At 39.7% G+C, this 15004-nt stretch overlaps 1 protein-coding gene across 2 annotated transcripts in view; it reads right to left on the bottom strand.

The window, feature by feature from the left end:
• The window catches only part of LOC116397031 (1-phosphatidylinositol 4,5-bisphosphate phosphodiesterase beta-1-like), a 47564-nt gene that overhangs the window by 13519 nt on the left and 19041 nt on the right, over nt 1–15004 (bottom strand). The window contains exons 2-11 of one of the 2 annotated variants that reach the window (XM_031872157.1): nt 10214–10347; nt 7529–7606; nt 6503–6571; nt 5318–5458; nt 5131–5210; nt 3716–3769; nt 3027–3102; nt 2382–2482; nt 1502–1665; nt 290–436 (exon numbers count right to left, since the gene is read on the bottom strand). In XM_031872157.1, coding sequence (XP_031728017.1) covers nt 290–436; nt 1502–1665; nt 2382–2482; nt 3027–3102; nt 3716–3769; nt 5131–5210; nt 5318–5458; nt 6503–6571; nt 7529–7606; nt 10214–10312 — 1009 coding nt within the window. In that variant the 5' untranslated portion in view covers nt 10313–10347. Of the gene's footprint in view, nt 1–289; nt 437–1501; nt 1666–2381; nt 2483–3026; nt 3103–3715; nt 3770–5130; nt 5211–5317; nt 5459–6502; nt 6572–7528; nt 7607–10213; nt 10576–15004 lie in introns of those variants that run through there. The other variant, XM_031872148.1, reaches the window with a different exon arrangement.

Here is a 15004-nt window from a genome sequence, read left to right as displayed (position 1 = left end):
AATGACACTCTGAAGGACTATAATGGCTCACAGAGTGGAGCTTTATGTTTCCCTGACAGCTTTTACAGTATTTACAGAATTCAAACTGTCATCTCGTCTCAACAAATAATAAATAATAATAAATTAAATTAACTAAATTAATAAAAAGCAGTTCAGACTGCTGTCTGCCCACGCTTCATTTTCTTGGATGTATGTCTTCAACCGTCCGTTCACAAATCCTTGGACAAGTGGAACGGGCTTTGTGTGTGTGTGTGTGTGTGTGTGTGTGTGCGTGTGTGTGAGTGTGTACCTGTCAGGTAGGTGTTATGTGATGAGTTGATGATGTAGTGAGACAGCGGGTAGCTCATGTCTTCAGACTGATCCAGTTTTTCTGGTGGGATGACTCCGTTCTCGTCACTGGACAGATAACTGGACAACGCCTGGAGAGTGATGACGCCTACGTAACAAACACACATTATCAGGACATAAAGGGGAGAAAGACTTTCTATAATGCTCAGGTCTATAATGCATTATACACATACTCATAACTTGTTATAATTATAATTAAGCACTGTATAATTAGTTACAAGCATTCATAAACATCCATAATGCTTTACAACAATAATCACAACACATTATAAAGCTTTTTATGATGACTTATAAGGTCAGGTATCATATTACTTTATAATTGCTGGTCACTCACTTACATCTTTATAGTGTGTTATAATTCCTACATACTTTTTATTATGCATGATAATAATCATTTATAATGCTGTATAATGAGAGTATAAGTTACTGTAAGTGGTCGTTTCTTGCTTTACGTAAAGTAAAAATTAGATTTAAAACGTGTTTTGTGTGTTTTAATTTCACTTTACTCAAAGAAAACAATGCATTATAACAGTAATTACAATACATAATACAAAATATTATAATTTCTTACAACTACAGGACCTATAATACACTAAGATCCTTGCAACAGATGAGCAACGGAGTGGTTCTTCTTGACTCTCTTCATGCCTAGAACAAACATTTCCATCAACACTTATGGTTTAACAGTGAAATCATTTTGTGGAGACACTATTCTATCTCCTAAATTACCACTACGAGGCATTTCCTAAACCAGATTTGTTCCAAAGTAGTTTCTAACAATCTTTGCCAGCTTCATTTCGACTTCATTATTAATGTGCAAAAATATATCTATTCTATTTCACAGATAGTAAAAAAATAAAAATCATGAAAGACGTGGTGAAGGATTTCAAGTTGTTGCCAATTTTTCTTCTAGCAGGATCCGACACAAATGTGAGCACCTCAAGCTTATTTGAGCAGGTTACCCTCTGTGGGTGTGTGGGCGGGTTGGAAGAGTATTTTGGTACCAACGCATGTAGAACAGTACAAGTTGCTGGCAAACGCAGCTGACTAGCTAATGGCATCAAGTTATTTAAGAATACAGTGGAAAAATAGCAAATATCCTCCAGACAGTGTGTGTGTGTGTGTGTGTGTGTGTGTGTGTGTGTGTGTGCACCTTGCTTCAGCTGTGCCTGGTCGTCTTGGTACCTCTCCATCAGAGCGAGTGTCTGTGCAGGACGAAGAGGCGGGTAGAGGATTTCATTCAGCCTCGGGTCTCTCTGCTTGTTGTTGATGAACTCTGTCATCTGATCGAGTGACAGCGTCCCGTCGCCCCATCCTCTACAGAACAGAGGGGTCACAGGGTACAGCAGGAAGTCTACGAAACATCTGACACGATCCTTTCAAAGCTACTGAAACATATAGAGATCCAGTACAGTTGCAATATGTCCACGTGTTATTTCTTTCTTCGTTAATTAAACTACATGTAAAGAGATTAGTGCAAGCTAAGGGCAGTGAAGCTGATACACATGTTTTGATAAATAAATGGACCTTGTTCATTAGAGGGAATAAAGATGTTGTTTGAATTAGAGCTGAAACATGTCGTCGTTGGAAGGATTTGCAGGTTTTTTTAATCTCTAATCAGCATAAACTGAATCCCTTTGTGCGTTTAAACTGGTTTTAGTCAAACCGATGAAGCAAAAGATGAGGACTTAGCTCTAAGGACGTATGTTTTGACATTTCATAGACTAATTAATTGAAAATAATCGATTGATTAATCAATAATTCGCTGAGCATAATAAGAGCTAATACTGTGATTACCGCTCCAAAGATAAAGACACAGCTCCTCTCTTTAATCCCTCTCTGTGTACAAGTGGGACAGAAGATGAATCATTATTCATCATCCTTCTCATATCAAAGAAATTGGCCCGAAGCAAATAACAACACACTTTATAAAAAAAAAAAAAAAGCAGAGCAGCTTGTTTAACATTAAGTCTTTGAGCTGATCAGAGGTCAGTGACTGTAGCTGTAGACATGGAGATTTTCTAAATACTTACTGCAGTTTGAAGATGTTGCTAAGCTCAGGACGAGGACACAGACTGTCCAAAAAGCTCCTGTAAACTTCCAGCGTTAAGTCCTCCAGTTTGATACTGTCACCCTGTCAGATATGTAGGACACGGACATTAGCACAAGCACATTTTTTAATTAGCAAGAACGGAAACTGCCGGTGTCAAAGACAGTGCCAGCTTCCAACGTCTCCTCTTCCTACTTTCTGTAAAATATTTTTATACCTTGAAAATAATCAAACTTTCCTCCTCCATCTTTGATTTATTTCCCCAACTCTCCTCCGTTTAAATGAAGCGTTCTGTGCTCACAGGAATATTAAATGTGAGACTCAGCGTGAGCAGGGAATCAGACTTTTCTGCTTTTCACTGGTCGCTTCGAAAATTTGATGACCCAGATATTTGAGCTCGTTCCGGCCCTCCATGCACTGACTCATTCTGGACAAAAAGCATCAGATAGAAGCTTCGACACCAAATAGCAAATGGAGAAAAATGAAGGACAGAGTTTGAAGAGACTGTGTCCAAAGGGAAGGCTTTTTGAAAGCATGTATCCATAGTTTATAGTTAAACTATGAACTCCTTTGTGTATTTACTGTTTACTGCCACTAATAATAACACAAACTTATTTGAAGTGTTTACCCGTCCGTAGGGCAGTCTGCAGTTCTCCAGCGCAGTCTCTACTCTCTTTCTGTCTGACGAAAACAGTCGAACAATGCTGTAACAGACAGTGACATCACAACATTATCAACTCATACGAAACGTACATTTTGACTTCCTAAAATATCTCCTCCCTCTAATTAACCACCCCAAAATGTACTCCTGCTCTCTCAAAATGTCACTTTAAACAAATGTTTTACGATGACAACATGGAAGTCCTTGCTTCTCAACATCCCCAAAACTCTCTCCTTCAACTCCCCGAACTGTCAAAACCATCCTGGCGTTCTTAAGAACTTCCCCTCGACTTCCAAGATATATCAGCTGACCTTAATTCTGCAGCCGCTTTGCTCCTAAAGTACAGCTTTCCTCCATAACTGAAGGAAATTATCCCATCTCATGCTCTGGCAGCGGTTGATTACCAGGTCAGTGCTGAATTAAGCACCTTCACGAATCCTGTCCCTGTTTTTGCTTTCCCAAGTGCACATGGAATTAGGTGTATTTTTGGAAGCAAGGGACAGGAAAGAGCAAAGTTTCAGTTTGTGCGCGTCTCTACAGATTTCCTCGGGCTATTTTCTCACATCTTCTAGACCATCTACTGTAACATGTGCCTCAACGTTAACACAGAGCCATTGATTAAAGATTAGGAAGGTAATGATAATCAGGGAGCTCACTTCTTGACAGGAATCCTCCCCTCTGCGTTCGGATGGAGAGTTAACCTGACGTACCTGAAACAAAGAGAGCACACAAGTTCAGAGCTGAATGTTACAACGTTTTCTGATCCAAGTGCAGAATTATCGTGAATGTAGACTTCATTGATTTCATCAAATGGCTGTCTGCAGGGTAAGACATCCTTTTGGTGTCCTTTACCTTGAAGAATGTCTTACCAAAACTCTGAAGTGATATTTGTATTTGGTACTAAGCAACGTTGTCTAATCTTCTGATGGAGGTCACAAACAGATCTCAATCATTGTGATCACAAATCTGAAAAAACGCTTCAAGCAGAATATCGTCTGTGCCGCTAATGCTGGATGCTAAAAAGTCGTTTGAGAGAATTTGGTCCATGCAGATTTCATCAAAGTAGAAAGCAACAGTCGTTTAGCAACTTTTTCATAAGAAAATGGGATATTTATATGACTTTATACTTTTTTTAAACATATGACCAATGTTGAAACCATCAGCCTTGAACAACTAAATATGACTTCTTTTCATTTCAGACACCTTGTCGACATACAGAATGTCACAGTAGGAGTATTCTGGGACACTTTACCTGTAATCTGATGTAAACTACAGCATCTTAATCCTAAACCATGATCCAAATTTACTTAAAATCTGAAGTAACTTGACGAGTATATATAAGATAAAAACAAAAGGTCCAATTAAATGCCTTTACACGTCAGGGACATGATGAATAAACAACACGAAAATGCAAAATACTCCTCTCTGAATATTATATGTCTAGGACTTTTATTGTGAAAGGTAAGAACGAAAGGACTAATAAAGTTTGCAGCATTGGTTCGGGAGTACTGAGCCTCCGCTTAAAGACGTAACTCAACACGCTCGGAACAACTTGATTGGTTGATGCCTTTATTCCCAATGTGAAATGTCGCTTCTTTGCCACTATTCACGTTCAGTGTGAAAGTACTCATGACAAAATCAACACTTCGAAAAATGTATCGATAAAACGCCCCAGGTGAGTAAAGACTTTAGGATTAACGAATGATGCTCCTATTAAAACGATCATTACCAACAATGCATTAGTCCAGGTTGTTTTGTTCCGTCTGAATATTTAGCTTTATTGTTGAAGAAAATACTTTCCTCACCAGCTGGGCATTGCAGTTTTCAGCAAACACTACTAAAACAGGAGGAAATTGTGCATTTACTGGGGATTATTTTCGGCGGCGGATTAACACACATTTAATCTACATCTAGTGAGTATTTCAGGCAGCAGGACGACGGTGGATGCGGGACAGAGGAAGATGGCATATGAGGCTTTGGATACTCAGACAGTACAAGTAAATAGACTGAAGATATAGTGTGTGAGTGTGTGTGTGTGTGTGTGTGTGTGTGTGTGTGTGTGTTTACTCACGCTTTCAACAGACTGTGGTCTCTGTTGAGATTGAGGCTCAGCAGGTTGGAAGACAGAGAAAACAGTTCCTCACACCACACCTACCAAAATCAGACACTCCATCATCATCATCATCATCATCATCGTCATCATCATCATCATCATCATCATCAGTACCCCGACATCATCACTGTTGTGAGTTTCACACCTTGGCTTCGTCCTCCTGTGAAGCGATGAAGTTCAGCTGGTTGACGTTGACAAGGTCTGAGGCCGTAACCACTGTGACCATGCGGTTCTCGAGCCGGCCGACCAGGTTCCCCACATCCAGCAGCTCCCGCAGCTTGGCCTCCTATTGGACGACACAGAATAACAAAGCCGTCGGCTAAAAAACAGAAGGCCACGCTGGACGTGCACAGAGGAGACGGATGACGACAACAAAAAAAAATCTGTGAAATATCAGGTGGTTAAACATAAAATAATTTGAATCTGCTGTCTGTTAGGGTTTATGTGGGAGATAACCCAGTCTTGAAAAGGCATCTGAAACATATGTGATGAATATGTTACGATGCTAATGCTACACGTGGTATTTTGCTTCTTGGCTGAAGAGGCTGTCAGTTTAATTTGGCATGTGCCATTACATGTGGAAAACTGCCAATGTGCACACGTAGTGTTGGCCCTGCACTATCCATTAGGCTCAATACACAACATTTATTTAGTTATGAATGTACAAAACAATCTCAGGCACCTTTTATCCAACGATATATCATAAAATATATATAATCCCATGAATATCAATGTCAGTGATGTGTTACTGTAAGCCTGCCTTTGTATATAACTTTTATTTGTGGAAATAATTCCAACGACTTTGACTTGTTTTCGTTCTGTACTGGAATTAAGACAACATATACACACCATATAATCCACGGCAGTGTCATGTTTTATCTTATCTTTCTTTCAGAATGTGGGTGTGATCACGGCACGCTTAATACCCTCCTCTGCCCAAACTGACAAGTCTGAGTGAGGAGGAATCCTCCAGCTGTTGAGGAGCTTTTCTTCTGCGACGTTACCACGTGAACATCAATTTCTGGATGACAAAATTAATGCGGAGGTAGTGAAAGGAACAGTGGGAGACGATAATTGGAAATTTGAGCGGCAGCCCCTGTGATCATGATTGAGAATCGTTTTAAAACAGCAGTCAGCTGGATAGTGGTGTTAGTATGGCTGCCACTGAACAATATATATCCTATTCTTTGTTTTCTATAGAGTGCTTTTCAAACAACACACCTAAAGAGATCATTCAATAACACATATGATAGTATATAAATATGATATGAATACTACGAGGTACACAAGAAGTGACAGATTCAAACATCAGGTAATCAGGTGACGGTACCTTGGGTGTTTTGGTGCTTCTCCCCGTTCTGACATCTTTTACGATGGTCAGGTCCAACAACTCTGTCTCCTAATGAAAACACACAAACAAACACACAGTCAGCTGGAGCTAAATGCCTCATCCTGTTTCCTGTTAAGGATTTAAGCCCACCTGGAGGTGTGTGTGTGTGTGTGTGTGTGTGTGTGTGTGTGTGTGTGTAGGAGTGTTTGTAACAATCAATGATCAGATGCTGTTGATATGGTTTTGCTCTTTGCAATATATAAACTTGTTACTGCAGCTTTTCACTGTGGTATATCTGAACAGTTCCTGTATATGTTTATCTATGGCACATTTACATTCATAGTACAAACCTCTATTACATTATTTATGCACAAGAATATAAACTTATCTGCTAGTAAATTTAATAGTTTAATTAAACAAAATTATATTGAGATTGTCCCGTTTTCACATTTGATTATATCAGCACATTTTGTTTCCACACTTATAACGGGAATAAAAGAGAATCTGTGTTCACATCCATTTTTAAAGTTGGTTTGTAGTCAGTTTAATAATTAAATCTCTTTCACCAGTAAGAGTTAGCGTTAGCTTAATGTAAGCAAGTGTTGACATGAGTACCTTTGGCCACAAAGGCAATTAAAAGCCATTTCAACTAATGTTTAATTAGTTTAAATATTAAAATGGAAAACTATTCAGAGGATATTTGTCAGGCGCTTATTTAAAATGGAAATTTTACTGAAGTAGCAACCTGCGCTCTTCGAGTGTCAATTAATTTTGCGGAGGAGGGCATAAAATAAAAGGGTAAGATTAAAGTTATATTTCAACTAAACTGTAATTAGTCTTTGACTCAGAACTGTGTCGGACACAAGACCAAATTTAAACACTTGACTACTCAGACCTGAATTTTCACGAGTCAAATTTGGACTTAATCAATTCACTAAATGTCGTTTTTTTTATCATCTGGCTAGTTAAGAATATCGGCCTCCAGGTGAAGGCAGTTTAAGACAGTTCAGTGTCTGTGTGCTGCACCTTGTTTTGGTCGGTCCAGTAGAGGTAAAACCCATGTGGATCCACGTGTAGAGTCACTGGAGTCACGGTGGACAGATCCTAAAGAGAAACACAGGGAACCAGTGATGAAAACATCACCACAACAGCAAGCAGCTTTCAAATGGAAAACATTTCCTGCACTTAAAATTCACACAATATATATAAAAAAACATCAGTGCCCATAGAAAGTACTACTCTGTCCTCTCACAATGGATTGGCTCTCTCAACTTTTAAATGTGCTCATTAAACGGGGAACATTGAGGGATTTTTAACCAAACTAAAGTTCTATTGTCCCTGTGGCCATAGTAACCCGCCATGACAGTTACATGACATGTAATTGGTTCCAGGTGGAATCGGGCAGTGCAGAAAAGCTTTTGCATTTTATATGAAGCGTAGCCTTCAGGGGGAAACAATATACTTTGCTCAGTCGATGTGCAGCCACGGACACAGAAGCTCGTTTCTAAACGAGACTGAACCTGTGGTTTGACTTTCACCCGTTGGCCCCAAACCCTCGATGAGAAGGGGGACAACTTTAAATATGTTGTGTTCACAAACTGCAACCGACAAATCCGACTCATTCTGCCTTTACGCTTGCAGCGAAATTGAAGTTGGAATTAAATAACGACAAAAAGGCAAGAATTAAGACTTAGAATTAAGTTACTTTAAACATCAAATAAATAAACACACACGATGGAGCAAAGATGCATCTTTTTGTGAAGTTTAGTGAAAAGTCCACTGTGTTCAGCTTGAAGTGTTTTGTTGTGATGGTTTCGACAGCTTTACTTAAAGTCAGAGGTTGGATAGAAGTTACTTAACTTTAGAGAGACGGGTGGAAACTCTTTGGACTCAAAACTTTAGAGTTAAATAACGTCAAAGATTAAAGTTAATAAGGCTTCATGTGATAGGACAATATGTGACAATTATACCTCCAAATGATCAACTTAAGCTGCATAGAATCAATCAAAACAAACATTGTGTTTATTAGATTCAGGGCCACAGAAGAGGATCCATCCAGGAAGGAGCTGATCTGTGCTCAAAACAGAACGAAGCAAACAAGCGATGCACAAGTACAAAGCAAGTGCATACAAAGAGTTCCAGGCCTTATGAGAGTCAAAACAATATTTAGTGAGCTGGCTCCTCTTATATCTAAAGGTAGCTTGTTCCATATCTTGCATGCATTTTTGTTTTACAATTACAGTGCATATACAATATCAACAAATTAAATATCTAAATAGGTAATTTCTAGTGCATCTTTCTGATCCTCTAAGCTTATGGTTGAGTCCTATTAATTATTAAAGTAACGGACTGAGGTTAGGGAGAGATTATTCTCATGACAAATGAATATCACTGAAGGTAATCCTACTAATTTGTTAAGGTTATGGCAATAGTGTTGTCATGATTAACAGAAAACAATGTTGACAAAGTCTCTTTGGACTTCCTCACCTCTGTTTTTCATGGTGCAATAAAACTCTACTTTCTGTTTTGGCTGTGAATATAAACATGTTTTAATGTGTTAAGCTGCTGGAACACATAAGCATTACAGATTTGAGCTTTAAGGAAGAGCTCACAGTTTTTACTGTGTGCAGAAAAAAGGAGTTTTTCAAATTAACTGAGATTGAATAGAAATTAGAAGAATAACTGTGAAAAAAAAGGCACATGAGAGAGCGCCGCTTTTAGGCAGGATCTCTTGTGGGGAAACAGCCTGTTGAAATATTCGTAAAGATGTCGGTGCTGATGAAGTTCTGTTTCCTCATAAATAGTGCGGCGCGCATTCAAAAGAGTACGAACTAGAAGAAGAAGCTCAGAAGACGGTTCACAGGATCCCTGGTTGTCACTTGTTGGCATAGCAACCGATTCTATTTTTCATAAAGCCGAGCTCGACATGTTCAAATATCCACACACACACGGTGACTAGATTGAACAGTATATTGGATTACTTCTTCCGTAAGTATGATTCATGATATCATATGGCTCAATGCATTGATTCACACACACACACACACACACACACACACACACACACACACACACTCAATTCTTTCTCACACACATCAGATCTGTTTATGTGGTGGTAGCCATCCCAGTTACCATGGCAACCGGACAGCATGTTTCTCATTGTCAGGGCTCCGTACTTCAGCATACCAACACACACACACACACACACACACACACACACACAAATACCTTCAATTGTGTGTTTGACTGTGCATGTGACAGCATTGGAAGAGTTCTGCATGTATGTGTTTTATACATATTTAAGTGTGCGCGCGCACACGCACACACACACACACACAGTCAATGCATACTAATTGCTTCCACACCAACAGGTGGCAATAAAGAAGCTAACCACAATGGCGTCTCTCTCTCTCACACACACACACACACACACTGTCACTCTCCTGTCTGTCTTGCTGGCGTCTAATCCACAGGTACTTACTGCCAAAGCTCAATCAACAAATGAATAGTAAACACATCTGACAACATGGCACATTTCCTCCTCTTCTCTCACTCCAATTCAATTCCACTGGATTCGATTCAAGTGGGCATGATGATGCCATTCTGACATTGCACCAATATGTTTGTATAAGAAAATAATAATACAAATGAACCCAAAGATCTTTGTCTTGCGCTTCTGTTGTTGTAATGAATGAAAATCAGTCTCCTTACCTCGTCCCATTTAATGAAGTTGCTTCCATTCCTCAGCGTGTTAGAGACGGAGGGAGGCTGGAGTTTCAATGCATGGACCCCCGGCTGAGCACTCGCCATGGCTTCACGCACACACACACACACACACACACACAACCTGGAAGATGCTCAGACACTTGGATGCTGCATCTCTGTCATGTCCGAGCCCAAACTCCCCAGAAGTCAGGCAGAGACGCTCGGCTGCAGCAGCATCCTCTTCAGATTTCCTCCCGTCTTATTTGGACTTGTCTTCCCTTTCTCTTCACTCTTTTTCAAAAAATAATGATTTCAGTCCTTCTCTGTCCTCTTCCTCTCTGCTCTGCGTCTCTGTCCTCTCTCCTCTGTTTTCTCAACCCTCCCTCTTCTCTTCTTCCTCCCTCCCTCCGTTTGTCTCCCCCTCTCTCCTCTGTTGGTGCTGCATCTCACAGAGAGACAGACTGAAACAGATGCCTTCGTGGGAGACAGGATATGTGTGTGTGTGCGCGTGTGTGTGCACTGCCTCCACAAATTGACTCATCGGCGACATGCGCACAACTGCGGCTTCCCACAGATGGGGGAGGGATAAGAGAGGGAGAGCAGGAGCGACAGGGAGAGAAAGAAAGAACAGAGTGGGAGAGACGGAGAGAAATGAAAAGAGAAGCAAGAGGAAAAAAAAAAGAGGAGAGAGGATGAAGAGCTGGTGAGAGAAAAATGAAAGAGAGTGAGCGGTTTAATGGAGGGTGATACAAATCATTACGGTTGAATGAGGCCACTTTTGAATCTACACCAAATCACCAAAAGTATGTGGACACCAAACATTAGGACCAATACGTGGTTCCTATTCCTAAACCTCGGGCATCAGTGTGCTGCTGTAACAGCCTCCGCTCTTCTGGTTCCAGACTTTCCATCAGATTTTGGAAGCTGCGGGGATTTGCTCTTGGCCAGCATTAGTGAGATTTGGCACTGATATTTGGGCGATAAGGCCGGGCTTACAGTCAGCGGTGGTGTTCGGTGGAGCTGAGGTTAGAGCTCTGATCAGGCCAGTGAAGTTCTTCTTCACCAGGAAAAGCTTTTAAAAAAGAAAATGTCTTTAGGGTCAACAGGTTCTCAACCACTAAAACAGATCCAGCCCACGTTAGTTCAGAACATTCTTTCTCCTACAAACTGCCTGGTATTTCAACATCTGATTAAGTGATTTACAGGAACAGTAAATATTTATGTTTATGTATATTTTTTATATTAATAGAGATCCTTAATTGATTTGTTTGGAAAGAGGGTTTGAAACTGAACTTAAAAAAAATGAATTTCTTTCGTTGTTTACTGCTGAGAAGTGGTGATTTTTTTTGGCAAATATTATTGATACTTGCTTTTGAATATTGGTACTTGCCTGTAAAGAGTATTTTCTTTTGTTTTGTGAAACTTTACATTGTACTTCCATTACACTGAAATGCTTGCTTTGTTGCCCTGATTCTTACCTCAGTATTTGTTCTGATGGTTCAGTGGGTTCATGCGAGTGTACGTGTAACCAAACAAAGGATTGACCTTTAAAGATCCCAAACAGTATCACTGTCGGATGAAACTCCGGCTGGCCCCACAGCCACATACAGGCAATCCGCTACAATTTGGTGGTGATGAAAATATATTCAGAGAAATAAATGATGCATTGACCAGATTATAATAAATGAAACAGATAATTCTAATGATAAAACATATCGGGATTGGTATTGATCATCTTGATTCTGGCTCTGGTATGACTTGGTGTTGGATCGAAACCAAATTCTGTGGTATTGCCCGCCTCTTCTTGATGGACCCGACTTTGTTGAAACAAGAAAGAGTCTCGAACTGTTGACAAAGTTAGAAAGTACACTATTGTTTGAAAGACAACATCCTTGATTGGAATCATGAGGCAGAGCTCAAACTATTAAAAACAACCACGAAAATATGTAGAATGTTGTCCACATACTTTTGGTGATATAGTGTTCTTTAAAATGCACAGGTTGGAATTGTTTTTATGTTTACAAACACAACTAATTATAACAGAGGACGGAGGAGAGTGGGCGAGACTGTGGAGATTAAATAACCGAGTATTGGAAGAATATTGTATTAAAAACAGTCAATGACAAACGGGCAGGAAGCAGTAACAATGTCTCTGCCTCTAAATACTCATTCAGAAATTGGCAGTTTTAGTGCACGAAGAGTCCAGTAAATAAGAGGACATGGTTTAGAAGGAGAGTATGGAGATTCAGAGGGAATGAGGACATTTAAGGACACGACCGTCTGTAATATCTGCCACTGCGTGTTGTGTTTAACAAGAAGCTGTGGAGTCTGTAAATCAATCTCAGTGAAACAGGTTGTCAAGTGTTCGCAGAACAGCAAATGCAATAAGATGCTCAGAAGCATCCTCAGTGATATCACACGGATGACGATTATGAGATAAGTCAAAATGTTTTACTTGCTATCTCATAAAGTTGATTGAGCAAGTTTGAAACTGGATTTATAATCGCAAAATGTGTACTATGTCATAATCTTTAATTTAGCTACCACATTGTCTAACAAGAGATGTTAAATTTTTTTCTATTCAGGAAGATGTATCTACGTTTGTCTTCATTGTATTGTAGTGGATGCAGAAATATCAGAGACAGATAGAATAAAACCAAAGCTAACCAACAACCTCTGCATGGTTGGATACCACTAGAGCTACATCAGAAATAATGTTTTCTATCTGATTATGGGGTTTTGATGAATTGATGAATTATTATGTAAAAAAATGGAAAACAAATTCTCATTCTCATTTCCACAGAGCCCAAGCTGATGTCTTCAAATTGCTAGTTCTGTCCGACCAACAGTCAAAAAGCCAAAGATATGCAATTGACAGCGATAAAAAACAGAGAAAAAAAATGAAAATCCTCATGTTGGTAACCAGAAAACATTTGAGCGTTTTTGCTTAATAAATAATTTGGTATATCGCTCTCTTCAAATATAACAGTCATTTTATTAATTTTACCTGACAGAACATGGGAGTTGCAGGTCTACTGCTGCATCAATCTGCTACTTAGTTACATTTAAGTTACTATGTAATAAGGATATATATGTGTGTGTGTGTGTGTGTATGGGAAAAATATCATTTTGACACTAAAACATAGCACTTCGACAGCAATGTTAATGTTCGGATTTGGATACATAAGGAACACCACTGGTAAGATATAGTGTGGTATAAAAACATGATTTTATAAAAATGGACCCACGCTTTAAATGATTATCTTTAAACACACACTCTACTTACCAAACACATAGCTGTCCTCGACACACGAGCCCACGCACTCTTATGCAGGAGAATATTGATTTCCACATATACACTTTCACAAGAACGTGCAGCACTTCTGCCGATGCCACGGTGTGACCCTGCAATCTACACACGGCCTTCGATATAAACACAACACATATTTGATGTACAATCTTGTAAGGCCCACTTTACCAGCCTGCAGCCTCCTACACACTCACACTTTAATGCATAAAGAGACACGTGCAGAGACTCATGTTGCCATGATACTGTTCATACCTGACACTGTTACTCAGTGCCACTGCCAAAGTTATTGGCAAATATCCTGAAAATGAATTGTTGAATACAAACCTGGCGCTACACCGAAAGATGAATGCATGACCTGTCATCAGACCATGATTAGACACCAGTGGGATTTTGCTTTTACCAAATAAAAACAGTACAAATGCTGTTTGGTCCAGATAAGGATTTGTTCACATAAACCCAGCAGACGCTTCGCCTCAGTGAGCACCGGGGAAGCATTCAACAGTTCTACGGCTGTCAGCACAAAAGAGCAGTTAAGGTGCTCTGTGCTGCACCTCGGTGGGATGAGGAGCTCCGACAGAAGGGGCGGGAGGTTTGGTCTCAAATGGAATTAGTTCAGGATCTTTCTGCTCAATTTGCATTCAGAAAGACCAAAGAATGGAGAAAACATACACCGCCATTTATGGCACTTTTTGGATACAGAGATTCATCCTGTGGATTCCTTTTCTCCATTCATGACTTCAGACTGAATATCACGAGTGGGTCTTATGTCTATTAGGACAAGCAACAAGTGTTTAGACAACACAGGTTGCACAACAGTATATAAAATCCTAGTTTAATCATGTAATTAAGAATAATAATTCAAAAGTTCATTTTAAAAAAGTGCAGATTGTTTAAAACTGATTTTCATTAGTTTTTTATTTCCTCACGCTTTCAACATTTGTATTTAATAGCTTTTAATAAAAAGTGAAAATCATCCCAATGTCCAATTTATTCTAAAATAATAAATAAATATGTGCGCAATTACACTTCAACTCTGCAGTTCTGATTTTGACCAGCAGAATAACTGGAGCTGAGTTTTAAAATTTAATGGCTAACATTCATTTTTAATTCTTAACAATTTGGTTTAGATAACTGGCTAATATATCGATATCATATCTCCGCATCGTCCGGGTCGGGTTTGTTCCACAACCTGAATCTCCGTCTGACTGAATGTGTTGCTCACCCTGACAGACCGCATCCTGGTGATGTCACAGAATCTCAGCGGCATGGTGAGGATGACGATGGCCAAATCTACAAAAAATAAGATTGTTGCATAAAAACGAACATTTTTGTTTTTCCAAATTGCCGCACACTGCATAACCAGCAGAAACCCGATGACGGAAACACACACACACAAGATTTAAGACAGTGCCCACACACTGGCAGAGGCACACATGCACTAACACCCCCCCCCCCCCCCCCCCACCCCCCCCCCCCCCCCCCCCCCC

The sequence above is a fragment of the Anarrhichthys ocellatus genome, unplaced genomic scaffold (assembly GCF_004355925.1).
Source record: "Anarrhichthys ocellatus isolate YVR2014 unplaced genomic scaffold, GSC_Weel_1.0 scaffold3, whole genome shotgun sequence".
In the NCBI taxonomy this organism is placed as follows: Eukaryota; Metazoa; Chordata; class Actinopteri; order Perciformes; family Anarhichadidae; genus Anarrhichthys; species Anarrhichthys ocellatus.
The sequence above is the reverse complement of the archived record's forward strand: the minus strand, read 5'-3'. Positions and strand labels throughout refer to the sequence as shown.